This window comes from Moschus berezovskii, chromosome 25 (assembly GCF_049115385.1).
Source record: "Moschus berezovskii isolate FMDL1 chromosome 25, NW_MosBer_1.0, whole genome shotgun sequence".
Taxonomy (NCBI): domain Eukaryota; kingdom Metazoa; phylum Chordata; class Mammalia; order Artiodactyla; family Moschidae; genus Moschus; species Moschus berezovskii.
In genome coordinates, this window is record NC_142484.1 from 3,562,438 (window position 1) to 3,588,359 (window position 25,922).

General features: G+C 54.0%; 1 protein-coding gene across 6 annotated transcripts in view; it reads right to left on the reverse strand.

Moving 5' to 3' along the window:
• Positions 1–9,484: 9,484 nt before the first annotated feature.
• The window catches only part of CTTN (cortactin), a 29,202-nt gene continuing 12,764 nt past the window's right edge, over positions 9,485–25,922 (reverse strand). For 5 of the 6 annotated variants that reach the window (XM_055415288.2, XM_055415283.2, XM_055415286.2 and 2 more), the window contains 11 exons: positions 25,291–25,401; positions 22,967–23,077; positions 22,323–22,433; positions 21,505–21,615; positions 17,966–18,021; positions 15,993–16,062; positions 15,197–15,345; positions 13,549–13,647; positions 11,956–12,097; positions 11,235–11,306; positions 9,485–10,512 (listed from right to left, as the gene is read on the reverse strand). In XM_055415288.2, the coding sequence (XP_055271263.2) occupies positions 10,376–10,512; positions 11,235–11,306; positions 11,956–12,097; positions 13,549–13,647; positions 15,197–15,345; positions 15,993–16,062; positions 17,966–18,021; positions 21,505–21,615; positions 22,323–22,433; positions 22,967–23,077; positions 25,291–25,401 (1,169 nt within the window). In that variant the 3' untranslated portion in view covers positions 9,485–10,375. The remainder of the gene's footprint in view (positions 10,513–11,234; positions 11,307–11,955; positions 12,098–13,548; positions 13,648–15,196; positions 15,346–15,992; positions 16,063–17,965; positions 18,022–21,504; positions 21,616–22,322; positions 22,434–22,966; positions 23,078–25,290; positions 25,402–25,922) is intronic. The other variant, XM_055415289.2, reaches the window with a different exon arrangement.

Below are 25,922 nucleotides of genomic sequence, written 5' to 3' on the forward strand. Positions count from 1 at the left end.
TAAGCACACCCACATTAAATCTGCAGAAAGAGAACTGTGGAGTTCACAGGCATCTTATACATTTTAATTAATAGTTGAAGGGCCCAAACACCGGACCCTCCTGGATGGCATCAGGGCACACCTGTCAGCCCAGCAGCAGTCTCCATGAGCGAGGCCAGGCCCCCTCTTTGGTGGATTCAAATGAGAAATTCAAACATAAGTAACATACATGCCTTTTAAGTTAATGCCAAAATTTAAAGAAAGCTGCAGTAAACACTGATTATCTTGGAGGAGGATGAATTAGAAGTTTGGGATTAACATATACACACTACTATATATAAAATGGCTAGCCAATAAGGACCTACTGAATGGGAACTGTATTCAATATCTTGTAATAACTTACAATAGAAAAGAATCTAAGAAAGAATACATATTTATGTATATATTTAATATATATGTATATACAGATATGGAGAAGGCAATGGCCCCCCACTCCAGTACTCTTGCCTGGAAAATCCCATGGATGGAGGAGCCTGGTAGGCTGCAGTACATGGGGTCACTAAGAGTCGGACACGACTGAGCGACTTCACTTTCCCTTTTCACTTTCATGCATTGGAGAAGGAAATGGCGACCCACTCCAGTGTTCTTGCCTGGAGAATCCCAGGGACGGGGGAGCCTGGTGGGCTGCCATCTAAGGGGTCACACAGAGTCGGACACGACTGAAGTGACTTAGCATATACAGATATAGGCATATTTATATATATATTTAGTAGGTATGTATATAAATATAAGTATATATGTACATATTATACCTACGTGTATACATGTATGTACATTATATATGTATATGTATGTCATACATGTATATATAACACATGTATATAACATATATTGTATCTGTACATATAACATATATATATAAAATACAGGGGCTTCCCAGGTGATGCTTGTAGTAAGGAATCTGCCTGCCAGTGCAGGAGATATAAGAGAAGTGGGTTTGATCCCTGGGTCAGGAAGATCCCCTGGAGGAGGGAATGGCAACCCACTCCAGTAGTTTTGCCTGGAGAATCCCATGGACAGAGGAGCCTGGTGGGCTACAGTCCTTGAGGTTGCAAAGAGTCAGACATGGCTGAAGTGACTTAGCACTCATATATAGTATATGTATATATTATATATATGTTTATATACAACTAATTCACTTTGCTGTATACCTGAAACTAACATGACATTGTAAATCAACTATGGTTCAATACAAGTTTTAAAATATCTCAAACTGTTTCCCGAGGGCAGGAATGGAGGCAGGTCAGCTGCATGGGTCTGGCTCAGGCTCTCAGTCCAGGTGTTGGGCAGGATTGGCTGTGCTTGGAGAATTCGCTTCCAAGGCGACACACTCACACAATGGGAGACCTCAGTTCCTTGCCCCCTTGGCCCTCCAAAACGCTCTCTGAACTTCCTCATGACTGGGGGGCGGGCTGGCTTCTCTCAGAGCAAATGATCTAGGGCAGCAAGGCAGACAACGCAGCACCTCTTAGGTTCTCTGCCATTTCCACAGTGTCCTATCGTTATGCAGTTCAGCCCGATTCTGTGTGGGAGGGGGCTGCACAAGGGTGTGGTACTAGGAGGCCAGGACCACTGGAAGCCATCTCAGAGGCTGGCTCTAAAGACATCACTGCACAGTTTATGGATGAAGGTAGGACTAGAGGAAATATTTCAGTCAATAATATTATAAAGGAACAGGGTAAAGGGATGTAAGAAGAGGCAACAGGAGGGATTAGCATCCTCAAGTTAATAAAAAGCACGAACAGGATGAATACAGAAGGTGTGGTTCATGTACACAGTGGAATACTACTTAGCCGTAAGAAATGAAACAATGCCATTTGCAGCGACGTGGATGCAAGCAGATTATCATACAAAGTGAAGTAAATCAAAAAGACAAAAAACAAATACCATATGACATTACTTATATGTAGAATCTAAAATATGACACAAGTGAACCTACCTACGAAACAGAAACAGAGTCGTGGACATCGAGAAGATACTGGTGGTTGCCACGGGGGTGGGGACTGGGGAAGGACAGCAGGGGAGCTGGGGGTTAACAGATGTAAGCTACTATACAGAGAATGAATAAATAACAAGGTTCTCCTGTACAGCACAGGGAACTATATTCAATATCCTGTGATAAGCCAAATGGAAAAGAATTTTCAAAAGAACATGCATGGACGTATAACTAAGTCATTTTGCTGTGGAGCAGAAATTAACACAACACTGCAAATCAACTATAACTCAACATATATAAATAAATAAACAGCATCTACAAACACCACACTCACTGGAGAAAAACTAAATGATTTCCTCCTAAGACCGGGAACAAGAATATCCACTCTCAACACGGTGTCAGAAATCCTAGCCAGCACAATAAGGCAAGAAAAGAAAACAAGAGGCACACAGCCTGGCAAGGAGAAATAAAGCTGCCCCACTTCTCAGATGATGTAATTATCCGTGTAGAAGACCCCAAGGAATCTACCAAAAAATATTCCTAGAATGTATACAGGAACTCCGCGAGACTGTAGGATACAAAAGAAGCCTACATAAGTCAACTGTACTTCTGTAGACCAGCAGTGAATATACACAATGAAATAAAAAATGCAATGCCATTTATAGTTGTTAAAAAACAAAGCACCTTAATAAAACGCACACAAGCGCTGTATGTGGAAAACAAAATGCTGATGAAATAGGTAAAAGAATATCCAAATAAATGGAGAGAAACACTGTGTTTTGTAATAGAAGGCTCTTCAGAGTGAAGATGTCAAATCTCCTTCAATTGATAAATTTAACACATTTCCAATCAAAAGTCCCAGCAAGATTTTTTGTAGCTACAAACAAAATTATTCTAAAACGTATATGGGAATCAAAGGGATTATAACAGCTAAAACAATTCTGATTAAAAAAGAAGAAGAAAAAGTGAGAGAAATCAGTCTGCCCTATTTCAAGACTTACAGCATGGCCCCAGTGAAAGAGACTGGGGGCACCGGTGAGAAGACAGGCAGCCAGACCACCGGGACAGAGTGGAGAAGCCAGGACCAGCTCAAACCCCACGTTCTCACCGCAGGGAAGAGAAGCTGTTTAGAAATACAAGTAATACTGGAGTTTCTTTGTTTTCAGTGATTTAAAGACGAGGGCATCTTTCTTCTTGAGCATACACATGGAAAAAGGTAACCCCAAAATACAAAGGGTTAAATTCCAAAAATTGAGTTTTATTTCAGACATTCATCTCTAAGGACTTTGGTGCTGAGAGGTTAAGTATCTTGTGATGTCCAGTGTCTGAAGGATCCTCCTGGTGCTGAGAGGTTAAGTATCACGTGATATCTAGTGTCTGAAGGATCCTCCTGGTGCTGAGAGGTTAAGTATCATGTGATGTCCAGTGTCTGAAGGATCCTCCGAGAAAACACGAAGCCCTTTTTGATCTGGCCCTCCCTGTCTCCACCCTTACTGCTCACAGTGCTCCACAAACACCTGAGGTTTCAGCGGGACTGATGCCCTGTTCACACAGCCTCTGACCTGCTGGTCCTTCTGCTCAGAACACCCTGCATCTCTAAGATGCTGCCCAAGCCCAACCTCATCCCCGAATCCTTCCCTGACCCCATCCACTCGCTGTCCTCTGGGTGCCCAGGGCTCCTGCGCCTTTCACATGGTATCACGGGCGTCTATCCCTGTATCTGTCTGCAACCTTCAGGACTGAGACATACTCTCTGTCCTTTAAAAAACTGTTCACCATTTTAGCATACAATTCAACCAGCACCTCCATCCACTGTGAAAACATCTTCATGACCCCTCAAGGAACCCAGTGCCCCTGAGCAGTCATTCCCAGCTCCCCCTAGTCCTGCAGCCTCTGGCAACCACTAGTCTTTCTATGTGCAGATTTACTGAGGCTGTCTCCTTTATCTCTACATTACCAATTCTTATGAAAAAGAAAAGAATATAGTCAGCCCTCTGTATTACTGGGTTCTGAATCCTCAGAGTCAACCAACCATTGATTTAAAATATTTGTGGGGAAAAAATTCTGGAAAGTTTCAAAAAGCAAAGCTCAAGTTTTCCATCCACCTAGCAATGATCTACATACCATTTACATCACATTAGGTATCATATGTAATCTAGACAGGATTTAAAGTATCTGGGAGAATGTGCATAGATTATATGCAAATACAACATTTAACACAAGCCACTGGAACATCCACAGATTCTGGTGTCTGCAGAAGTCCTGGAATCAACCCACTGGAAAACCACGGGACGCCTGTAGTAGAGAATCACCACTGCTCAGAGGGAAACCAAGCTGTGCTGCGTTGCTGACGCCACCTAGGGGCCAGTGATAGGAACTGTCTTGCTTAACCTCCTTCCCTTCTGTATTCTATCCCCGCCCCCTAGGACCCTGTCCAAACTTGCCCTTTCCACCTCCTTTCTTCCCTCATTAACCTCCTTTAGGGAAAACCTCCACTGAATATCAAACCACCTCCCCACTACCCCCACACAGATCTGAGGACTTGATAGACAAGTTAGGTCAGAATCTGCCACTGGGCAGATATTCACACACCCCTACCCCTTCCTGGAGGCAATGTCCGCTCGAGGTCCCAGGCCTTACTCAGGTCCTCTATTGCAGCTGCACACTGGCTGGACCTAAACCCTCATCCCCTGCTCCACGTGCCTAACGACACCCCAGGCGCTGGGTCCAGGTACTGACAAACTGCTGACCTCATGGTCATCAGGATGTCAGGGCCGCCATGCTGTTTCTGCCTCCTCGTTTCATCTGCCCAACCCACAGATGTTCCTTACCTTCGCACAGGCGTCACTCTCCACTGGAAGACACTTGTTAAAATTAAACACTCTTCGTGTTTCACGGCAAGAGGGTTTTCATAACGTCTAGTCCCAAATATTTCCAGAATTAACAGCTCCTGTTTGAATTTTCCCATGAGCTGCTAAAGAATCGTGTGTGTGTGTCATACTGATTTACTTGGCTCTGCTGGGTCTTAGTTGCGGCATGTGGGATCTAGTTCCCTGACCAGGGATGGAACCTGGACCCCCCTGCACTGGGAGCACAGAGTCAACCCTGGACCAGCAAGGAAGTCCCTCACTTGTGTGTTTTTTTTAAAAACAAAGCAAACAGAAGAGGAGAGAAGGACAGAAAGAAGGGGGCCATGCACTGGAAGGAAAATTAAACACAAGCAACAACAAAAATATGTTTCCACTCGTTAGATTGTCAGAGATTTAAAACTTTTACAATATGCGTATCTGGCAAAAAGACAAAGAAACACCCACTCCTGTGTAAGTTCCGACTCTCCTGCAACCCCATGGCCTGTAGCCCACCAAGCTCCTCTGTCCATGGGATTTCCCAGGCAAGAATACTGGATCGGGTTGCCATTCCCCTCTCCAGGAGATCTTCCCCACCCAGGGACAGAATCCATGTCTCCTACATTGGCGGGTGGATTCTTCACCGCTGAGCCACCAGCCCCCTGTGTAAGGTAGGTCAAACCTATTTGGAGGGAAATTTCCTACTCGACTCAGTCAATCAATCAGACCCAGCAGAGCCAAGTAAATCAGTATGACACACACACACGATTCTTTAGCAGCTCATGGGAAAATTCAAACAGGGGCTGTTAATTCTGGAAATATTTGGGACTAGACGTTATGAAAACCCTCTTGCCGTGAAACACGAAGAGTGTTTAATTTTAACAAGTGTCTTGGGAATTGTGTTTGCAGTTACAACAGGTACTGGGGGGAAAAAAAAGAGCTGTGAGTTGAGTTTGACTCAGGTTCTTACTGAACCACAGTCTAGAGACAACTTCCTAGACAGCTCTGAAGAACTGCTCAAAGGGGCAGGAGGAATGACCAGTGTATTTAAGAATGACAAGAGAATACATGCAGCCAAGTTTACAGCTTAATAAAAGCGCACTGTTGGGAATCCCCTAGGGATCCAGAGGTTAGAACCCAATGCTTTCACTGCCAGGGACACATATTTGATCCCTGCTCTGGTAACTAAGATCCCTCAAGCCACATGGCAAGGCCAAAAGTATTTTTTTAATAAAAAAACAAAAAGTCACTGTTAGCCATGAGCAACAGGTACCTCAGTTAATAATTCCAGTGTGCTTTTCTCTATGTGTGGGAAGACGTAAGAATCTGGGTTCATTAACATTTCTCTGAGGCACCTACCTACCTAGGGACCTGTTTGTCTGGAGTACAGAGGACTCTGTTTTGTTCTTTGTCCCCAGCTTCCTCAGGGTGCACTGTCCGTCAGCAACTGAGAGCACCGACGATTCGGTCCTTGGAGGACTGGATGGTGGGCAACATTCTTTGCCTTAGTTTATTTCTCTGTCTCATCAAAAAGAAAGTACTGAAGCAGGCAAGACTGGTGTGGCCGCTCCACGATGGACTCAGGCTCCACCTTCTGCTCCGCCGTCCTCCAAAAGTACCTTCCTCGTGTCTCAGTCCAAAACAGCTGGCAGAGCCCATACCATTACTCTCACATTCCTAACTACAGAAAGGAGAAACAGGGCAACGGGGACTGCCTGCTAATGGGCACAAGTTCAAGGCTTCACCTCTGAGAATCACTGGCTGAGGAGCGCGACTCTGACCTGAAGCCACTCCTCACGGTCACACCGCAGCAGCTTGGCTCGCTCATTCCGTCACTCCATCAGCAGCAGACCACGCATCCAGCACCTTCTGGGAGCCTGATATGGGCCTTGTGGGGGAGGGGAGGGAAAATAGGGACCCTGCTCCTCAAAGACAGCTGAGCTTCATCCCACGCCCCCACTATGGACAGCAGATTAGCTCCCTGTGGCTGCCATATGAATGACCCCAAGCTTGCTGGCCCAGAACAGAAGTCTATGACCTTACGATTCTGTAGGTCAGGATCCGGGGAAGGTCTCAGCACCTAAGATCAACTTGTAGGCGGGTCTCCTGCCCACAGGAGGCTACAGGAGTGAGCCTGTTCCTTTCTGCCTTTTCTGCTTTCTAAAAGCTTCCCCATTGCTTGGCGCCTCCACCTCTCAAGCCAGCACCGGCGGGTCGAGTCCTTTCCCACGTCATCACTCTGATTCTAAAGTCTGTTATCTCCCTCTTCCAACTTAAAGACGCCTGGGATTACCTGAGGCCCACTGGACAACCCCCAACCAAGGCCAGCCCATTAGAGACCTTACTTGCCCTTGGCTGTGTAGGGTGACAATCACAGGCTCCTGGGACTGGCAGATGGACATCTTTGGGAGATCACTATTCTGCACACCTGAGGGTTATCAGACCTACAGAGATGTTCACACATCTCACACAGCCCACCCAGGAGGCGGGCTTCCCTGGTGGCTCAGACAGTAAAGAATCCACCCACAATGCGGGAGACCTGGGTTCGATCCCTGGGTTGGGAAGATACCCTGGAGGAGGGCCCATGAGACAGTGTTTCTGTTTGTAACGGGAGGTTTAATTAAAAAATACTGACATTAACTCTTGAGACGGTGCGCGTCAGAAGGAAATCTCTACAGCTCACCAACAGCAACCGAGTTCTCCTGGATGATTGGTTTTTTTTCTTCAGAAATTTTCCATGTAGGGAGGGGGTCTAGATTCCCGACCAGGGATTGAACCGGGCCCTCTAAACTGGGAGATTGGAGCCTTAGGCAGTGGCGCACCAGAGAGGTCCCCTTGATAGTTTTAAATGTAACTGAATAAGCGATATTACAACTGATAGTGGGAAGGAAAACAAGCTTCTTGCCCAGCCTATTCCTACCGCCTATTTGCCTAGTTTCCTTTCCACTGTTATTTCCACAGTTGTACACATAGAGTGTGTCTTCCCAGGGGAGAACAGACAGGTGAGAAGAAATATCCAAAAGGGTGATGGAAAAAAAAAAAACCAGACTTTAAAACACAGGTCTGAGATGGTACGATTAGGGCATCCTAATGTTTCAGGAAAAACAAACTCCTAAACTGAACTGTTCTGTCTTACGTTAAGATGCACACGGTTTCCCCATCAGAGGACCCTTAAGGTGCATCCTGGCACAACACTCCAAACGAGTCCAGAATGACCCCTGGGGCCCCCTGTCTGGGAGGCAAGAGGACAGCTTTTACTCCTGTTTTCTGTGGAAGAAAGTGGTCAGCCAGGCAGTACAGGTAACAGAACATTCACGTGGCGTGTTGGGGGACGGACCAGCAGATGAGTTGTCTTTCTCGGACAGCCCTCACCTGCCCGCCAGGCTCTGTGGTCAGCAGGGCACACAGACATGGCCAAGACGCATCTGCTCCTGCCGATGCCCGCCTTCCTCACGGTCTGCCCACACCCCATCGTGGGAAAACCTCACCGGCCCATTTCTCCCGGACCAGCGCCCCCTGCAGGCAGCTGTGGGCAGAGCAGCCCAACCTGCAGCACTGGGGCCGCCTATGCCAACCCCACCCCCTGACGTGGGAGGAGGGCTGGGCACGCCCAGACCTGGATCCTGTGAGTAGAGCTGGCCAAGAGGCAGCACCAGTGTCCAGGGAGCACTTGGGGGCACTGGCGTCACCCTCAGGTTTGATGGGGGTCAATGAGGCGACTCAGCAGAGCCAGAAGGTTCTGTAGGGGGTCTGGCAGGAAGAAAATGAGCCCAGCTGACCCAGTCTTCCAGCCCCACCTCCAGCGCCTGTGAACACCGAGGACATAGGTCAGCTCCTGCCAGATCCAGGGAGACAGGAACACGATGGGGTGCAGCCAGGGCCAACTCCTCAATTCCTGAATTTTCAGAGAACACCACTCTAACCACAGACCAACCCTGGCTGACTCAGCAGCAATCTTCCTCCATTTTTAGCTTGCAGACAAAAGGCAGCCCACCAGGCAAGGGTCCTCAGAGGGGCTGGCTGCTCTGAGACACAGCTCACCCAGGAGGGCACAGGGGCCCTGGAGGCAGGGGAGCTGACCTTCCATAACCCTCGAGGTTCTCAGTGGCCACATGAGCCGCCCACAAGGGGAGACCTGCCTACTGCCTTGGAAACTGGGGGGCTGGGTGAGCACAGTGGACCCCTGCCCCTTTGGGGTCTCCAAATCAGAAACCGACAGGACCAGAAGCAGATTGGGGCAACCAGGATGTGTCGTCAGAACACTTCCAGTAGCCACATCGCACTCTCCCCCACCGGGTCCTCCCGTGCCCCGCCCCCAGGCCTGCCCATCCTCCTTCCTGAAGGGGGCTTACTGTGCCCCAGGAAAACGATACCTTTGGCTACCTTGCAACCACCACTTGACTTACTTTGAGAACTATAATTCAGAAATGAGTTTTAAACATGCGTTTTCTATCTTGCATGGAATCCTTGTGCAAATAATTGACAATTTGGAGTTAAAACATTTCAACTCCTAAAAAATGTACCTTTTAAGAAGTGTGCCTCTTCAAAAGGGAACCTGGTTGGCCTGGAGATGATAAACACAGGCTTTATCCTGCTGGGTGCTGACAGCCAGGCCGGCCCCCGCCGGAGAATAAAGTGACCACATGTAGAGCAACTCCACAGCAAGTGGATCAAAAAAAGTTTATTTTGAATATTTAATTTAAAAAAACCATACCTATGAGGTGTGCTACAGAAACTTAGATACAAGGACTGCGTATAAAACCCAACCTAACTGTGGTAAAGCAAATGCACTTCAGGAAAGAAAACGTGTCCCTTGTGGTCACTGAGGTCCCAACACCCGAGCAGTTCCACATGGTCACTCGGGAGGGTGCTGAGCGGGCCTCCCAGCCCCTCCCAGGGGACAAGCTCCCCACAGCAGCCCAGGAGAGCTCACGCTTGTTCACTTCACATTCTCAGGCAAGTCGATCCATCATTTTGCTGTCGTTTAACATGCTATTTTGGCAGAAAGAGTGCAGCTCCCTTGATGGGAAGTGTTTCTGCAGTTCACGGTGGGAAGGGACCTGCCTTCCCACAGCATCCAGGACAAGAGGAGAAAGGCGGGGCTTTGCGAAACCCAGCAACCACTGCAGGATTTCACAGCGAGAGTAGCGCCTCCACGCGACCAGAACACTCCAGTACTTTCTAGAGCTTTCCCGCAACGCTAACTTCCCATCAGGCCCTTCCCTCTTTCTCCAAACCCCTGGGACGAGGCCCCCACCACAAGAGGTGGTCCTGCCTCCCGACAGCGGGGCACAGACAACCCACACTTGGGACTGAAGGTTACCGAAGTGGCTCCACGCCACAGTCGATTTGGCAAAGAAAGAAAATACCTTAAATGCATAAAAACAATCAGCGGGTCCTCCAAGGAACATGATTACAATATATTAGCAAGTTCTGGGGCGTAAACATTTCCAAAAGCATCAGCAGAAGTATTAAATAGAAAAGCAGGAGCGTACACGCCCCTCCGCACCCTAAGAGGCGCCAGGCCCGGCACGGCCATGGCGGGGCGAGGCGCCTACTGCCGCAGCTCCACGTAGTTGGCGGGGAAGAGCCCGTACCTGCCCTTGCACAGCCCGCGCCACCAGCCATCGTCAATCATCTCGATGTTGGTGATGATGTCGTCAGGGTCGAAGGAGATCTCGTCGTCGCCCGCTGGGGAGAAGGCCAGAGAGCAGAGGTCACCCTCGGTGTCTCCGGGTCAGCCAACCGCCAGGAGGAAGACTCACCAGCAGCCCCTCGAGCTGGCGGCCTCCCACGGAGGCTCCATGGGGGTGCAGGGTGCTGGGGTGGAGGATCCACGGGGCTGGAGGGGTCCTGGTCTCCCCTGCTCAGCGAGGGTGGCTCTGCACACACGAGTAGCTACAGAGATGCAACAGAGCCCTTCATACAAAACCCTAAGCCAGGACTGCCCTGGTGGCACAGTGGGCAACAGTCTGTCTGCCAACACAGGCTGGATACCTTATCTGGAAGATTTCACGTGCCATGGAACATCTAAACAACTAAGCCCCAACTACTGAAGCCCAAGCATCCTGGAGCCCACTCTCTGCAACAAGAGAAGCCACGGCAATGAGAAGCCCTCGCATCAGAAAGAAAAGCAGTCCCAGTTCCCCACAACTGGAGAAAGCCCGCATAGCTAAAAGATTCAGCACAAAAAAAAACCCTAACCCATAACAGATGGAATGGTACTGAGGAAGACACAGAACTCCCTGTGTTGCATCTGCAATTTTTCTATAACCTTGCAATTGTTCAAATATAAATTCTTCTTAAAAACTGTAAATAGCATTCCAAGAGTCACAACTCTCGAGAGAGGAGTCACTGGAAGCCCCCAGTCCTGCACCCCCAGCCCTCCTTCTGGCCCGCCAGCGGTTTCTCACCAGCCTGGTAGTCGTAGAGGGCGATGGCAGTGATTCCAAGGTCGTTTTCATATTCATCGTAGGTACCTTCCTCTAGAATAAACCAGGGCTGAGTCAGAGAGAACCAGAGCTCTTCCCAAGGTCTGGGAGGAGCCAGTCGGAAGTCAGCAGCCCCAGGGCACTGAGGGCCGCCTGCCCTTGATACCAACAGGAGGAGCCGCCCCGAGTGAACCCACAGAGGGATCATCTAAGTTGAGACTGGGACAGTTGTCAGGGTATAATTTTTTAAATTTCAAATATTCAGCACTATTTTCTGGACACGTCCATATTATGAACAAATGAACAGTGAGCGGGAGATAGCTGTTAACACCTGCCGCCGTGCTCAGGGGAGGTGAGCGCTCTGCCCTGGGCAGGTTCTCGTGCTAATTTCCACGTCACTCCCTGAGGGAGAACGGGCCCAGACATATAGAAGGGAACCTCACACTCATCCATCCACTACATCTTCAGGGTGCCAGGGACCTCCACCTTGTGACCTCCAGACACCGGGGCTTCCCCTCAGGGAAGAGGACAGCAGGAGCCCCTCCTCCACACCCGCCCCCTCAGAGCCCCCCACATGGGAAGGGGTCTCCCTGGAAGCCCCCAGGGGTGGGGCTACAGCAGAGTTGGGGCAGGTCAGCACGCGGGAAAGGGGAGGTTTTCAGAGGAAAACAGCGGAGGGGACATGACGCAAGAGACCCTGCACCTGCTTGATAGTGGCCTGATGCCCCAGTGCTTTCGTAGACAGCATCGGAGACGTAGGCCTCCGGGTACTCCGTGGTCTCCACGCTGTAGCCCAGCTCAGGCTCGCTGCTGGGGCTAGGCTCAGCCCGGAATGGAGCCGCATCCTGGGAAGTTAAGGACAAGTTCCCGTGGCCCCACCACCCAGAGCCACACGGAAACCCGGCAGCCCTGGCCAACACAGCACAGACATGGGGGGAGGCGGGTCACCCACCGATGCCCTACGAGTGCCTGTGTGCTGACGGGGCCCCTCCCTAGGATCCTCTCTCACCCCGACCCCAAGTCCCACCATCACTAAGGACCTGCCGGACACGAGAGATGCACGTTCCTGGGGGAGGCCTGGCCTGCTCCTCTTCGGACCCAGACCGCCAAGGCACCCCAAACCCCCAGAGCCCCCAGCCCTCTGAGGCTCTGATGATCCAGGGCGGCACCCCAGCCCTCCAGCCAGAGCAGATGAGACTGCGTTGGTGGGGTCCCATCCCCACCAACGCTGCAGAGATGAGGCATGGGAGTGACCACCAAGCCACGCACAAGAGCACAGGATGCTCTGTTTACAGCCCCAAGCCAACCACCAGCCCGACCAGGGTGGGCCTAGGGCACCCTCACAGGTCAGAGCAGCAAGGTGCCTGCGTGGAGCAGCTCCAGGAAGAGAGAGAAGTCAGGCCCCAGCCTTCCAGAGGGGGCAAGGGTACAGGCAGGAGGGCTACACCTTGGCCAGACACAGGAGCCCTTCGAGAGCTGAACAAAGCAGCGACAGATTCCTGATGGCAGCCTCCCCTGAAGGCAGGGGAGACAGACCGGAAGGCGAGGAGTCGCTGTACTGGGGGGTCACCCTGAGCAGGTCAGTGGGGTGGGGGCAGTCTCCCCCATCAGCGCCCCCTGCCTATCGGGTGGTTCAGGCAGGCTGGCCTGGCTGTGGGACATGCGGGGGGGCCTACACAGGGCCCCCTTCCATGGGATTAGTTATAAAACCCCACCCACCAGGCCAGCCCCGCCCACAGCTCTCCCAACCCCCGAACCATTTTCTCTGAATCAAGCAGTGTGTGTGTCTGGGACTCGGCAAGTCACCGCTGACAGGTGGCGTCTGAGGTGACAAGGGGAGGCAGGGGAGTGGATGGGACTTTGGGGGGGAGTGGATGGGACTTTGGGGCAGAGAGGGCGCTTGGGGGTGGGGGTGTGGACGGCGGGGGCCAGGCTGCTCTGGGAGAGGGGCCACGGGGGCCTTTGGCAGGGGGGTAGGGAGGCCACTCAGTGACCAGGGATCAAAGGAGCAGGTCCCAGGGACCGAGGACTCTGGAGAAAGGGCCAGGGAGAGGGGAGCTGAGGAGTGGTGGCAGAGAGAGCAGGGGAGGGAAAGGCGGCAGACTGCTGGCTCCCGGGTGTCAGGAGATGCAGTGGGGCAGGGGGAAGCTGAGGGGGTGCGAACCCTGCACATAGGAGGACTGCTCTCTGGGTCACCGACAAGTTCAGGGAGAGACCCCATCCACAGGGTGCTGGGCTGGGAAGGGAGTCTCCAGGGAGTCAGAAAGTCACTAGCAAACCAAATGACAACACCAACCTCGTACACGGGGCTCGATGACGGCCTCTCCTGAGCCGGCTGGGGCGTGGGGGGCGTGGGGGACGCGGGCGGCGGGGACTTCTGGGCCCGGGCCTGCTCCTGAAACACAGAGACACACAGTCCGCATCTCCTCAGGCCACTCGCTGCCAGAGGAAGAAGCAGAGACGGGAGCGGAGACTTCAAGGGCGTGTCTGCTTTGAAGCCATGGTCATCTGTACTAGCAGGATGGTCACAAGTCCTCCAGGTGCTGGAACCACCCGCAAGGAACACCCCCCAGGCAGCGAATGTCCTTGAAGGGCTGGAAACAGAGCCATTCCTTCCCAGGGGCACGCTGGCTCCCAGAACCTGGGGGTCAGGCGTCCGTGGCCCCGCCCAGCAAATGCATGCGGCCTGTATCCTGCCTCTGGGGTGCCACTCACAGCCCAGAAGGCTCTTGGGCGACAACGCTGTGCTAAGGGGGCTCACACGGGGGAGGCAGGGGAGGCAGCGGGACGGGGCTGGATGCAGCGAGGGACAACTCGGCAGAAGGGACAGCAAGAGACCCTCAAAAGCAAAGAGGGACAACCGCCACCAGAAGCCTCAAGTCTTCCGACTCTTCTGCACCTTTCAGATCAGATCGCAGGGGTTACACTCCAGAGTCGTGAGAAGAGGAAGGCATTATATAAAAAGGAGCCCAAACTACCAGGAAAAATGCCTCAGAGTGTGGGCCTACAACAAAGAAAAACTTACAAACGCCTAGTGAAAAACCTGAAGGAGAGCTTTAGGTTCCTGGCAGTTAGGGAACAATGGTTATCCGACTTCATCACGTGTGACAAACCATGTGTCAGGGCATCTGGAATCCCCGCCCAGCACTCCCTGCCACTGCACGGCACCTGCCTCCGCCCGTCACCTTCCCCCGATGGGGTCTTCAGAGCCCTAGCCACCAATGTCTGTGGGTTTAAATAAAGCTTTACGATCTATAAGACACCACAAGCATTACTGCAGATTCTCCCCTTCCTCACCACCCCAGAGTCGAGGGTTTCCACACCCGCTTCCCAGGCGAAGATGTGGCTGTGGCTCCCTGAGCTGATCTGCCTCCGGTCTCCTGGCTGGGGGGTGACAAATTGGCACAGAGCCATCGGACATCAGTCCACCCAGAAGGGTTTTAGGAGGAGAAGGGCCGCCCCATCCTTCTCACCTCTCACGGCTCCCACCTCTACTTTCCCTCGTGGAAAAAGTCTACAAAGCATCACAAAGCAACCTGCAGAGCCGGCTCCAAAAGCAACAGCGATAAGAGCCTGCAGACCCGCTCCTTCACAGGGACTCCTCCTGTGTCCCCCGCCTTCTACCGAAGGAGCTGGTGGGCTCCCCAGGGGCATGGGTGGGGACAGAGTGCCAGGGAGATGTGGATGCGGGCTCGGCTGAGGGTGTGCGGGCTGCCTGCCGCACAGGGGAGGTCAGGCAGGCAGTCACCCTGGGCTGGGTCAGCATGGCTGTCAGGCGGGTCAGCTGTCCCGTGTCCGGGGACAAGAGCTTGGGCCATCTGTGCGGCTGAAACCATCAGTGCGAGAAGGCACCGTGTCTACAATAACCCCACGAACTGGAGACAGGAGCAAGCCGCACCCAGGGCCCGCGGGTTCCGGGTCCCCCCAGCACCGCCCGCACTCACATCCAGCTGCCGCCGCGCCTCCTCCTGCTCCTGCCGCTCCTGGGCCATCCTTTGCGCCCGCTCCGCCTCGGCCTTCCGCCGGTCCTCCTGTTCTTTTTCCTTCGCCAGGTTTTCAAAGTTCGCTCTGATGTTACTTGTTTTGCTGTTCACTACAGAGGAAGCAGAGACTTACACAGAGCACCGCCATCACCCCCACACCAAGCTGGCCCGGGGGACCTTCCCCGGGGACCCAGGGGCCGGCGGAGCGGGGACGCACCCCCTCGGCTGCCAGCCCAGTCTCTGCCAGGGATGAGCCTTCGCTGCTGTGTCTGCTGCATGTGCAGTGGGAAAGTGGGCAGAGCCCTGCATCTGGAACATTCTTCATGCTCCAAACATCACTGTGTCCTTTACCACCAGACACAAGGAAGATATGCCCCTAGAGAGGCCCTCGATCGAACAGTCAGAAGCACTGACTCTGAGCTACACCCCCATAATGTTTCCTGTGACAAAACAGGATGGCCGGGCACCCCTCGAGGACCCCGGCGGATGGGCCGGGGGGCCTCCAGGGAAAACACCTACCACGGGGTGAGAAGCAGACTGATCTGACACTTCTGGGATGTGTTTTTCCCTGAATTTTTATTACAACGGGTAATCCACCTGCCGTCCCCCAAACCCACAGATAACCTGGTTCTCCATTAACGCTCCACCGGCTCCTGTCAACCCTCCTCTTGCCCTTAGCACCGTCCTGCAACGCCACACAGCACAAAATGTCTCCCGGGAAAGCCCTCGGGGCTGCCGGGGGTTTGCCAGGACTCACCTGCTTCAACAGGGATGGTCTTCTGGTAAGAAGAGGACACTGCAGCAACGTCCTCAAAGGTGGAGGCGTTCTGCCGAGACACGAGCAGGGGTCAGGGGGACCCAGCTTCCCTCCCCTGCAGCCGGCACAGGGGATGAACCTGCACAGGTGCTAAGCCGGCCCCAGATCCTCCCGGGGAACCAGCCCGGGCCCAAAGATCTCGTACCCACCAGCCCACACACTAACGGAGACACAGGAAGTGTGCCAACTCATCCCAGCCAGTGACCCCAGAATCAGCGTCAGAGAAGAGACACGTGTGTGGGGAATCAGTAGGGCCAGGGGTTTCAGAGCAGGGAAACTACTGTGCAGGAATTTGGAGCGGTGAACGGAAGTTATCACATACGCACCCAGACCCGCAGGACGCACAGCCCGGAGGCGAATCCCAATGCCGCCCCCGGCTGTGGGTGACTTGAGACACAGGTTCAACACAGGTTCACGGGGAGGGGAGTGCATGTTGGGGAGTATATGGGAAATCTCTGCACCTTCCTCTCAAATTCGAGAAAACTGCTCAAAACGAGCAGAAAAACCAACATCCCAACTTCACGACCGTAAACCCAGCATGTCTTCCTCCTGAGCGCTCACCACCGAGAAGACCCAGTGTTTACAAGGGAGCCCAGAGGCCTCTGCTGTGCAGGGAGGGAACATGGCCTCCCCCACCCCCAGGATGGTCTCGGTGGCACCCCCCGCCTTGCCAGGCGCCCTCCCGGTCTCCTCTCCCGCAGTCATCCCACACACACGGCCTTTGCCCGCACTCTCTGCAGGCCCCCACCCCACTGGCACTGCTTGCCCCGCCTGGCGGCCCGCCTGGGCTGTCTCACCAGCACTGCCTGCCCTCCCAGTTCCCCAGCCCAGCAGATGCCCCGACACCCACCTGGGGGGCCCTGCTCGCTCCGTCTCCCTCACCCCTTACACCCAGGGGCATCAGCACCCACCCCAGCCCTGGCTGGAAGCACTGGAAGCCCCATCTGGAAGTGGTCAGACCACTGACGCCGCCTCCTATCTGGGGCCAAGGCCTGGCAGGTTCCCCGAAACCCGCTCTCCACCCTGCAGCCAAGGGGGTGCTGGCTGCACACCTACCCGTGTCCCACACGCTTGCAGTGCCCCGACTCCAGGCCCTCAGTCCCCCAAGCATCAGTGCGCGCCGGCTCTGCTTCCTCAGGACACCGTCCGCCAACAGAACCCCGCGCCCAGGGCCACACTCACTCACGGGACGGGGCCCCAGGGGTCAACCAGGAGCCTGGTAGAAGGGAACTTGGAGGGGACAGGCCCTGTCATCCAGACTCCCACAGGCAGGGCAGCCACAACCTCCGGCCACTGAGCCGACAGGTGCCCAGTGGGGGCCACCCCACATGGCTCGTGAGTCCACCCCTCTGATACAGCTGGAGTTTAGACTAGACTCCCAACCAACTGATGTGCTGAGAACTAGATGACGAAGACCCTAAGAAGGGTCAGGAGGGTGCCCCTGGGAAAGCCGAGAGCAGAGCCTCGCGGTCACTCTGGCTCTGGGTAGACCGTCACAAGCTCCTGCAGTGACAGAAACGTTCTGGACCTGCCTTCTCCAAGACGCAGCCGCCACCAGGTGGCCAGAGTGACCAAGGAACTCAACTCCCAACGTGGTTCAAGCTCAGTACTTCCAACACAAACAGCCACCTGGCCGAGGGGCCCGCGCCCTGCTATACAACACGACAGGGACCGCAACCGCCTCACCCTGCAGCCTCGGGAGTCCAGGAGAGGACCCCGGGACGCCAGAAGGGAAGCCCAGCACTTGGGTCAGCTACCCCCACCGCCACGGGGATGACATGCAACTGCTTGGGGAGCTTTTCAAAGATGCGCCAGGCACGCCCCTGGAGACCAAAGACCACACACGTAACAGTGGCCGACCCCCCCCCCCACCCCTCAGCAGGACACACCGAGCTAGGAGAAGCAGCACTCACCTTATCCATCCGATCCTTCTGCACCCCATACTTCCCGCCGAAGCCCTTGGAGTAGTCTGCAACGTGACAACACGGCACTCAGTCCCAGGCTGGGGACCAGCGGCCACCGACAGCAGGTGCATGCAGACGCAGACACCCCGGAAAGCGCGCCCAGAGCAGCACACGAGGGTGCGGCGACACGAGCCCTTGCCCGCGAGGTGAGTGCACCTCCACCCAGGGTCCCGGGGCAAGCAGGGGAGGGGGAGGAAGCGGTGGGCATGCTCCGCGTGCTCCCGGGACGAGGGTGCGGGTGCAGATGGCAGGCAGGGCGCACCTCCCAGCACAGCCTCCACCCAGCCTCGCCCACTGCTGCCATCCTGCCCTGCTGCTGCTAAGTCACTTCAGTCGTGTCTGACTCTGTGTGACCCCATAGACGGAAGCCCACCAGGCTCCCCCGTCCCTGGGATTCTACCCAGCTTCAAAGAGAGGCTCTGAGGTGCAGTTTCTCTCGTTCTTTTGAAAGAGAGAAAACTCCCATGGACATCTATCAGCCACACTTATGCCATGGTCACACAGGTCCATGAGACCGTCACAGCACTATGCAGTGTCAACGCCACACAGAGTCAAGGCCACATCCATGTGGTTTGTGAGGTCAGACCCAGGTGATTCTCTGCCTCCCCCCGGAACATGGGCTGAGGGCCTCTCAGGACACAACACCTGGCCAACTGCATGTCCGGGTCCTGAGGGAACTGAGCTGAGCAGAGGCAAGTCTGCATCTGGACTCCCAGCACCATCAGAATCCCTGTGATCCCAGCTTCCTGTACCTCAGCACACAGCCAGACCCTCCTGTGATTCCAGCTTCCTGAACCTGAGCACACAGCCAGACCCTCCTGTGATTCCAGCTTCTTGAACCTGAGCACACAGTCAGACCCTCCTGTGATTCCAGCTTCCTAAACCCAAGCACACACCCAGACCCTCCTGTGATTCCAGCTTCCTGAACCCAAGCACACACCCAGACCCTCCTGTGATTCCAGCTTCCTGAACCCAAGCACACACCCAGACCCTCCTGTGATTCCAGCTTCCTGAACCCAAGCACACACTCAGACCCTCCTGTGATTCCAGCTTCTTGAACCTGAGCACACAGTCAGACCCTCCTGTGATTCCAGCTTCCTGAACCTAAGCACACAGCCAGACCTTCCTGTGATTCCAGCTTCCTAAACCCAAGCACACACCCAGACCCTCCTGTGATTCCAGCTTCCTGAACCCAAGCACACACCCAGACCCTCCTGTGATTCCAGCTTCCTGAACCCAAGCACACACTCAGACCCTCCTGTGATTCCAGCTTCCTGAACCCGAGCACACACCCAGACCCTCCTATGATTCCAGCTTCCTGAACCCGAGCACACACCCAGACCCTCCTGTGATTCTAGCTTCCTGAACCTGAGCACACAGTCAGACCCTCCTGTGATTCCAGCTTCTTGAACCTGAGTACACAGTCAGACCCTCCTGTGATTCCAGCTTCCTGAACCTAAGCACACACTCAGACCCTCCTGTGATTCCAGCTTCCTGAACCCGAGCACACACTCAGACCCTCCTGTGATTCCAGCTTCCTGAACCCGAGCACACACCCAGACCCTCCTGTGATTCCAGCTTCCTGAACCTAAGCACACACTCAGACCCTCCTGTGATTCCAGCTTCCTGAACCCGAGCACACACTCAGACCCTCCTGTGATTCCAGCTTCCTGAACCCGAGCACACACTCAGACCCTCCTGTGATTCCAGCTTCCTGAACCCGAGCACACACTCAGACCCTCCTGTGATTCCAGCTTCCTGAACCCGAGCACACACTCAGACCCTCCTGTGATTCCAGCTTCCTGAACCCAAGCACACACTCAGACCCTCCTGTGATTCCAGCTTCCTGAACACGAGCACACATCCAGACCCTCCTGTGATTCCAGCTTCCTGAACCCGAGCACACACCCAGACCCTCCTGTGATTCCAGCTTCCTGAACCCAACTGAGCACACAGTCAGACCCTCCTGTGATTTCAGCTTCCTGAACCCGAGCACACACCCAGACCCTCCTGTGATTCCAGCTTCCTGAACCCAAGCACACACCCAGACCCTCCTGTGATTCCAGCTTCCTGAACCCAAGCACACACTCAGACCCTCCTGTGATTCCAGCTTCCTGAACCCGAGCACACACCCAGACCCTCCTATGATTCCAGCTTCCTGAACCCGAGCACACACCCAGACCCTCCTGTGATTCTAGCTTCCTGAACCTGAGCACACAGTCAGACCCTCCTGTGATTCCAGCTTCTTGATCCTGAGTACACAGTCAGACCCTCCTGTGATTCCAGCTTCCTGAACCTAAGCACACACTCAGACCCTCCTGTGATTCCAGCTTCCTGAACCCGAGCACACACTCAGACCCTCCTGTGATTCCAGCTTCCTGAACCCGAGCACACACCCAGACCCTCCTGTGATTCCAGCTTCCTGAACCCGACTGAGCACACAGTCAGACCCTCCTGTGATTCCAGCTTCCTGAACCTAAGGACACACTCAGACCCTCCTGTGATTCCAGCTTCCTAAACCCGAGCACACACTCAGACCCTCCTGTGATTCCAGCTTCCTGAACCCGAGCACACACCCAGACCCTCCTGTGATTCCAGCTTCCTGAACCCGACTGAGCACACAGTCAGACCCTCCTGTGATTTCAGCTTCCTGAACCCGAGCACACACTCAGACCCTCCTGTGATTCCAGCTTCCTGAACCCGAGCACACACTCAGACCCTCCTGTGATTCCAGCTTCCTGAACCCGAGCACACACTCAGACCCTCCTGTGATTCCAGCTTCCTGAACCCGAGCACACACCCAGACCCTCCTGTGATTCCAGCTTCCTGAACCCAAGCACACAGTCAGACCCTCCTGTGATTCCAGCTTCCTGAACACGAGCACACATCCAGACCCTCCTGTGATTCCAGCTTCCTGAACCCGAGCACACACCCAGACCCTCCTGTGATTCCGCTTCCTGTACCTAAACACACCCAGAAACCTCCTGTGATTTCCAGCTTCCTGTACCTACTGTCTGCTTCGTTGTGAAGAAATTACACGCAAACAGGGTCATCAAAAAACAAAATTCAAAGAACACCCCCACAACTGAGACCCAAAAGCCCTGTGGACACACCTGCCCTGTGCCCCTCTTGTCCAAGGCCAGTAAGCGCACTGAAGCAAACACATTTCTCCCGGCCTCGGGGCAGGAAGGCCCAGTCACAGCAGCCGTGTCAACAGCGAGAGCTGCCAGGAAGACCGAGGGAGGCCAGGCACCCGCTCCAGAGACCAGTCACCTGCAGTTCATGCTCCCTTTGACCAAGCACACACCCCAGAGCTTACAGGTGAGAAGACAGTGAGTGGGGAAGACAGTGCGCAGGAGGTTCCGCTCCGCAGAGCAGTGCGGGGAGAGCCAAGCCCTGCGGTGACAGCGGTGACCAGAGGCCAAGCCTGAGGTCTGTGCTAAGCGGGGGCATGGGAAGGGGAAGGTGGGGCTGGGAAGCAACTGTGCCTTGCTGGGACCCGTGTTTGGCCAGTTTCTCCTTGTAATCAAACCCCACAGCACAGGAGTCCTGCCTCTCGGACTGAACACCAAATCTGCCTCCGAAACCAGTCTTATAATCTGAAAATCCACAGATGACCGTGGAGAAAACAACCAAGACATGACATAAGTTTGGTTAAAATCGTAGAAGGTTTGCAGGAATCAAACACATCGCTTCAAGAAAACGAGAGCCCTGCTGAGTGAGGGAGCCACAGAGCCCGCTCCTGGCATCACCGATGGTCATAAGGGGCTCAAAAGGCTGAAGGACAAATGAAATCTGAACGGGTCAGCCAAGGCCCGAAAGCAGGCTAGGAACTGTCTGTGAGCTGGTTGGGAAGAGCCATGCCAGGCTCCAAGCTTCATCTCGATGGTCCTGCCTGCACTGCAGACAAGAGCATGCGTCTCTGCACATGTGAAAGGGACATATTACACACACGGCCAGTCCCCAGCCCTGCAGCAGCCCCGCTCTGGACCCACTGGCTGGCAGCACAGGGCCCTTAAGTCACCTGTGCGGGCAGAAGCAGCCGCTGGGAAACTGCGACAGCAGCCACGGCTCCAGGGAACAGAGGCCTCACCACAACCCCCAGGGGATCACTACAGGCGGAGGGGTCTTTTCAAAGCTGAGGGAGGCAGAGGGACCCTCCCCGCCCCAGGGAAGACACGACAGCCCCCGGGAAGACATGACACCCCCCAAGAAGACATGACACACTGCAACACAAGTACCGCGAGGCCCAGCGTGCGGGAACCCCTGAGCAGAGCTGGACTTCGGATGGCCACGGGAAACGCACCTTTCTGGGACTCGTGCAGCTGGGGCTTCTCCTGGTGGTCCCAGCCAAGGGCACACTTGTCCTGTCTGTCCGTCTGCACACCGAACTTCCCCCCGAAGCCTTTCACGTAGTCTACAGACAACACAAAAGGCCACAGTCGAGGGTTAACAGGCAGCCTGCATAACACAGAGAAAGCGGGTTCTCCACAAAGTTACACACTGCTCGCTCAACCCGTCCCTGCTCCTGCATGTGGACTTGCTCCAGGCCTTTGGTAAAACTTCCAGTGACCTTTGTACCATGTCCAGAAAACACCCTCAGCGACAATCTGGGTCTCCTGGATAAACAGAGATGGGACCCCACGAAGGAAGACCCAAGGCGTGCTGTTCAACCAGCACTGCGGAGCCAGCAAGGTCTCTTCCGCACACAGACGGGCAACTTGAGGGCTGTTGCCAGCTGCTCTGCTGAAGCGTCAGAGCTACAAGATGGCCACGGGCTGGGTTTCTAAGTTAACAGCACTGCTCTATATGTGCTGCTTTCAAGTTCCGTGTTTAACACAACATCTGCCCTCAGGCAGCCTGGTCGTGCCTGGTTCTCCGTGTCTGATCCGATTATCACCCAGCACATTAACAGCTGCTGGCTGGAGAATGAGGGAAAACTGGGGCCACCTTTCTGGGACTCGTGCTTCTCGGTTTTGCCTTGATACTCGAAGCCGACTGCACTCTTATCCACCTTGTCCTTGTCGATACCGTACTTGCCACCAAAACCTTTGGAGTAATCTGCAAACAAGAAAAAGCGCCGTTCACACACCAGCCACAGGAACAGCAAGCACACTGTGAACCTCAGAAGTCTGGAAGGAAGGACTTCTATCATTCCATTAAAAAAAAAAAACAAACCAAGGGGGCTTCCCTGGTGGCTCAGTGGTAGAGAATCCGCCTGCCATTGTGGGAGACACGGGTTCAATTCCAGGTCCGGGAAGATTTCACACACTGCAGAGCAACCAAGCCTGTCACCACGACTACCAAGGCTATGCTCGAGTCCAGAACCCTCCAGCTACTGAGTCCACACGCCCCAGAGCCCGCGCTCTATGACAGGAGAAGCCACTGCACGAGAGGCCCATGCAATAGCAACTAGAGCAGCCCCCTGCTTGCCGCAACTAGAGAAAAGTCCTCGCAGCTACAAAGACCCAGAGCAGCCAAAAACAAATCAAATTAAACAACAGCAACAACCAGGGGGACCTCCCTGGTGGTCCAGAGGCTTAAGACTCCACGCTCCCAAAGCAGGCAGCCCAGATTCAACCCCTGGTCAGGGATCTAGATTCCAAAAGTTGCAAAAAGGATCCTAAATACGGCAACTAAGATCTGTAGCAATCGAATAGTAAATAACTGAAAAAAAAACAAACTTTTTTAAAGCTTACTCTAAGACTGCAAATGTGGAAAACACTTAAAAGTATTATCTATATGCACAGAAGAACCGCAAAAAGCAGTACATATAGCAAATGAATAATTGTAGCATCTCTCCTTTACTAAAAAAGACGGCATGAAGACAAGGTTGACATGAAGCTTCTGAAATCAAGGATGAGCAACAGGAGCAAGCTTTTAGGTCACCCTAGGCAGGGACTTCGTTGGCAGTCCCGGCAAAACCGATGCGGGGGGGCACGGGTTCAGTTCCTGGTCTGGGAAGATCCCACCCGGTGCAGGGCAGTTAAGCCCATGCAGCACAACTCCTGAGCCTGTGCGCTGCTACTGCTGCAGCCTGAGCGCCGAGAGCCTGCGCAGAGCAAGGACGGGCAGCCAAAAAGAAAACACTGAGTCACCCTGCCTCCTCAACCCCAGCAGAGACGAGATGGGGCACCTCCAAAGCAGCAGCATAAACGTGGAGCCCCTTCTAGGAACGTCACTTCCGCTCCTGGCTAAGTTACTATAAATACTAGACAGCTGTTTTTACACAGCGGGCTCCGTCACAGACCCGTGAGCGGGGACTCAACCCCACCCGTGCAGCTGAGCTGCCAAGAACACCTGCGCTGCTGCAGGTGCTTCGGCCTCTGCACCCCAGCTTCCTGGAGGCGTAGCTCTTCTTCTGCAAGGGCAGCTGGGGAGAAAGTCTGGCAAAGTGAACAGGATCCAACAGCAGGTCCTGACGAGCATATGCACACGGGGCAAAGGCGGACAGGTGTGTTCCCAGTACAGGGAGGCACCCCGGCAGGTGGGCCCTTGGGCAGAAGGGAAGCGACGCCCTCAGGTCCAGCAGCCCTTCCCTCGGAGACTCCCAGTCACTGGTGCTGCCAGTGGCGGCTTTCATTTTTGATTCTTAAAAAATCTGGAGATTTACAAAACTATGTGAGCTCTCAGTTTCTCTGTTGCCAATGATTCAAAAACTTGAATGCACAGGCCAAACAAAACATACCATGCGGAAGAACCAGCCAATCTCAACCTCTGCAGCAGGGGTCGAGTCTTTGTCCAACTCCATACACACGCGCCTCAGTGGGCAGAGGGCTGTACCTGACCTCCAACAGGGGGCACCACGGCGAAGGGAGGGTCAGGCTGGCTGCTAAGGACAACCTGGCAGCATCCAGCAAAATTTTAAGTTCAACATCCTTTGACACAGCAAGTCCACTACTAGAACTTATCTTTTAAATAATCACTCGTATACGTAAGATACAAGGACAAGAATATTCATGGTAGTCAGTTCTTAACATCCAAAACTGGAAACAAGCTCAATTCCACCTTCCAGAGAGGAGCAGTTCAGGGACTACACAATCTGCAGACAGCGGACGACCGAGAGTCATCGAACCGACGACAAACCCCCTGCACCGACCAGGTCAGAATAGGGACGTCCAAACACTTCAAGTTGAGAGAGCTGTATCAGCAGAACATACACCAACTGGGCGGGGAGAGGGCGCTCCCTGGGTTTGCGTCAGTAACCGCACAAGCGACGAGGGGCCGTGCGCGCCCCGACAGTCAGCGGGGTGCCCGGCGGCCCACCAGCCCACCTCTCTGCGACTCGTGCTTCTCCGTCTTGCCCTGGTAGTCGAAGCCCACGGCGCTCTTGTCCACGCGGTCGGACTGCACGCCGTACTTGCCACCGAAACCGCTCGAGTAGTCTGGGGAGACAGGGTGGTAGCAGGAAAAACGTGTCAGGGCAAAACGTCACTCTGGTTAAAAGCAGCAGGAGAAAAGTCTTGGGCAACAGTGCACCAGGAGATAAGAACGCGTGTGAAGAAGCACAAGCAGCCGCCCGCCATCAGAAGCGACGCTGCATGTCGTCTCTTGTGTCCCTGCAGTCTGGCCCCTGCCGATGGCTGGAGGGCAGAGGTGAGCCACGGGTGCACTTTGGAAAGTAACCATTCAAATAAAGCTCAGCATATGAAAAAAGGGACGTGGCCACGTGGGTCTTTCTAGAAAAGGTCGGAGCCCTCCAACACCCTGGGCTGGGTGGACCAGACAGACCTGCCCCTAGAGCGCTCCCAGGCCGGCTACTTCCCTGGTCATCGGATGCCCTGAGAGAGGCATAAGCAAACAAGCTCGCAAAAAACACCTCGAGCGCTTTGAGGAAGTGATGTACTTTCATTTAAAAAAGGGCTTACGAGGGAACATGCGCTCACGAAGACCAGCCAGCACTGTG